The sequence below is a fragment of the Brachyhypopomus gauderio genome, chromosome 7, assembly GCF_052324685.1.
Source record: "Brachyhypopomus gauderio isolate BG-103 chromosome 7, BGAUD_0.2, whole genome shotgun sequence".
Lineage (NCBI taxonomy): Eukaryota > Metazoa > Chordata > Actinopteri > Gymnotiformes > Hypopomidae > Brachyhypopomus > Brachyhypopomus gauderio.
In genome coordinates this window covers 13197709-13200893 of record NC_135217.1, presented here as the reverse complement: position 1 = coordinate 13200893, position 3185 = coordinate 13197709, and the positions used below count along the sequence as shown (strand labels likewise).

At 45.3% G+C, this 3185-nt stretch overlaps 2 protein-coding genes across 2 annotated transcripts in view; both read right to left on the bottom strand.

Annotated features, from left to right (window-relative positions):
- LOC143518944 (uncharacterized) lies at positions 1-2049 on the bottom strand. Its single transcript, XM_077011876.1, has 2 exons — positions 1769-2049; positions 1-1029 (listed from the first exon to the last, which is right to left on the bottom strand). Exon 2 carries the CDS (start codon positions 972-974, stop codon positions 435-437), a length of 540 nt encoding a protein of 179 aa, XP_076867991.1. The 5' UTR covers positions 975-1029; positions 1769-2049; the 3' UTR covers positions 1-434.
- A 203-nt stretch (positions 2050-2252) lies between these two features.
- tecta (tectorin alpha) overlaps positions 2253-3185 on the bottom strand; it is a 15819-nt gene continuing 14886 nt past the window's right edge. The window contains exon 25 of the mRNA XM_077011853.1: positions 2253-3185. This exon is cut by the window's right edge and continues 365 nt beyond it. The gene's annotated coding sequence lies outside the window, so the exon portion shown is untranslated.

The following is a 3185-nucleotide window of genomic DNA, read 5'->3' as shown; positions in this document are numbered from 1 at the left end:
CGTTAGTAGGCCTGACTATATACTTAATCTTAGAAATGAGGCCAACAGTTGCCAACAAACACTGCCGACGCTGTCAAATTAAAACTGATTACAAATATCCAATTGCCTGAATATTCGTTTATTACCTTACTTTACTCATTTTAAACCTACATATTTTAAACTATTTTTAACAGATCATTCTTTTGTTTAGTTTACATTATTTTGTATTTTGTAAATGCTTATTTAAAACACACACACACACACACGCACACACGCACACACACACACACACACACACACACACACTAATAAACAAAGTGTCTTTACATTTACATTTATATTTACATTTATTGAAGTCTTCAATATTGGGGAAAGATTTGTGGTGACATGTATGTGTATGTGGAAAGGGTTGTTATGGTTACAAGAATGATATTTAAAGCCATCGTTTAAGCGATTCAGGCCAGCCTCACCTCTGAGCTCCAGTAGAATGGCCATGAGCAGCCGCCGTGTGCCCTGACGAGGCTCTCTCTCCCTGAGCATCCTCCTCCTCCTCTTTCCCCCTCCCCGTGCTCGCAAACGTCCAAGGCGGCTAGCTCCTGCGCCAGGTCCGACTGGCTGACCGTCCGGCGCCACCCAGGGAGGGGTAAGGTGGTGGGGAGTCCGACGTGCGAGGGTGAGCGACCTCTCGCGCCGCTCATCCAGGTCGCTTGACCTCTGACCTGCGTCCTGCTGGAGCTCTCGCTGCGCCGGCCCGGGCGAGGGTCGCCACGGGGGACGAGCCTCCCGCGCTCCGGTTCCTGGGGGACGGAGACGGCGAGCCGGGCGAGGCAGGGGGCGGGGTTCATGTAGCGGGAGGTGGAGAGGGAGTATCTGGAGGGCTGGGGCTGGCCTCGGGATATGTAGCTCAGGGTGGGGTCGTACGGCTCATAAGGGCGGAAAGGGCTGAGCAGGGTGGAGCCGGTAGAGTATTTGGGAGAGGAATAAACTGGAGACATGATGAAGATGGGGTCGCACAAACAGGGAGTCAGCCGTACAGCAGAGAAACCCAGACTGTCAGAACCAGAACACAGAAACAGGGTGGACATGTTGATCTCAGGAACACAAAGCCCTGGCATGTTCTCTTTTAAAACGATCATAAGACATCTTATTACAAAAGCACCATTAAGGGTCAGTGGCCTCTTAATTACACAGATTCTGTCAAAGCTACACAGAAACCCGTGAGAAGCGTGAACTCTCTCATATTTCTAAAGTACACTATCAGTTCAGGAACACTAGGTGTCACCGATCATTCGGATACTCGAAGAGATGCATCATCATTACACAGAAACAATATGTGCACGTATGTATGTGCGAGAGAATATATAATGTTAGTTCAAGTGAACTTCACTGAATCTAAAGGAACATTTCACAGGATACGAATGTGAGGGTGGCTTGGGCAGCGCCGCTCCGCCGTTAGTGCTCGGTCATTCCAGCGGTCTCCGCACCTCAGTACTCTTCCTAACGGCTACACTTACGGCCCGCCGTTGCTATAAACACCCCTTTGGCTCGGAAGTTCGCTGACATAGCCGATTAGGTGGACAGCTCGCTAGCTTGCGGAGTGTTATTTAAAACGATTCACAATACAAGACGAATAATGTTGAGAATAAAATGAGAGTAAGTCAATAGCTAATTATAACGGCTCGCGTACGGGCTAAAGGGAATAAGTCGGTTATGTCACACTTTATGCCCACAGCCAGCCGCGGCTAATCCTGCAGTAGTTCAGCTCCCTGCAGACCTAGAAGGTTCTTACCGGTGGAGTTCCAGTTCATCCTTCCGTTAACCAGGATGTTCACGAATGTTCGTTAACCTTTTGCCGTTCGGGAAATATCGTCAAGAATTGTCGGTGTGTGTGTTGTTGAGGTTCACACGAAGCCGCGGGAGTTGTCAGAAGTGACTGCCATGGGAGCGTCAGGCTCGGGGATTCTCGTTTTTTTAAGTCGGATTTAAGGAACCGCCTACCAAGCGGTCGCCTTAGCGACGTGGATGACACACACACACACACACACACACACACACACATACACACACGCACACAAACGCACGTAGGCGCGCGCACGGGAACGAACGCCCGCACATACGCACACAAACACGGACGCACGCACGCACGCACACGCACACACAGTATTTTTGGCTTGAAATACTTCTGACTAAGTACCCTGAATAGAATCAAAGTGGGTAGAATCGATGTGAAGAGCTCTCTTTATTCTCAAAAAAATGCGATTTAAAAATCCTACAGTAGCATAAAACATCCTCGTTAAAGGAGGGTATAGACAAACCTTTCTCTTTTCGTCATGAATCTTTCGATCATTAATCTGACATGTAAATTGCCGTTACCAGTGTACAATAGACATATACTTCATTTGTACAGAGTCCATGCATCTGATTACATGCATTGCTTTGTATTTCCATATCATCAGGTCAAGGGTCAAGTATTTTGATATATAAAGGCTAAATTGCATGTCCATATAACTTAGTTCACTCATTCCTGCATCCTGGTAAACTATTGAGCATTACATACAGTGCATTTAGTATAATCACCTTTGACAAAACAAGATGGACAATACAGGTTTAATTAACCATGTCAAAACAGCCTGCTTGAGGGCATCCAAAATACTCTTGCTCCTTTTGCATTTCCCCATCTTCACGAGGCACGAGGACTTAAGGTTTCTGAAATAGCCACGTGGTAGTCAACAATCCATACAGAACACTCACTCATCTGTTACTCATCTGTGGTATTTCCAAATACTTAAAACACACCAAATACTTCATATATTTAATGCAGAACAAAGCTTGATCTGGACAATACTTAATTGTGAGGAAGAGGAAAGTTAAATAATCAAAAAATGGCAAATTGAGAATTAGAGTAGGGCGGAATAAAAAAAAAAACCCAACATAAAACATAATTGTAACTGGCACTGAGAATTTTTAACCACCCATCATAACAACCTTCCTCGACATGGAGTTTATCAGCATGTTCATAATCTACTAAATTGAACTGACTAGATTCTTATTCTCTTATTAATCTGCATTAGCTTGTTTTCTATTTCTAACATGTCAGATTGAGTGCTTTGGGCAGCATGTGAAGTGACGGACCATATGCCACTATTGACCGAAAGGTTCTTTGGGACAATCGCCTCAAAGATTAATCTGTTTTACAAACCGTAGGA

Bases quoted from the DNA above. Each gene is read 5' to 3' on its own strand.
- LOC143518944 (XM_077011876.1), bottom strand. From the start codon at position 974: ATGTCTCCAGTTTATTCCTCTCCCAAATACTCTACCGGCTCCACCCTG.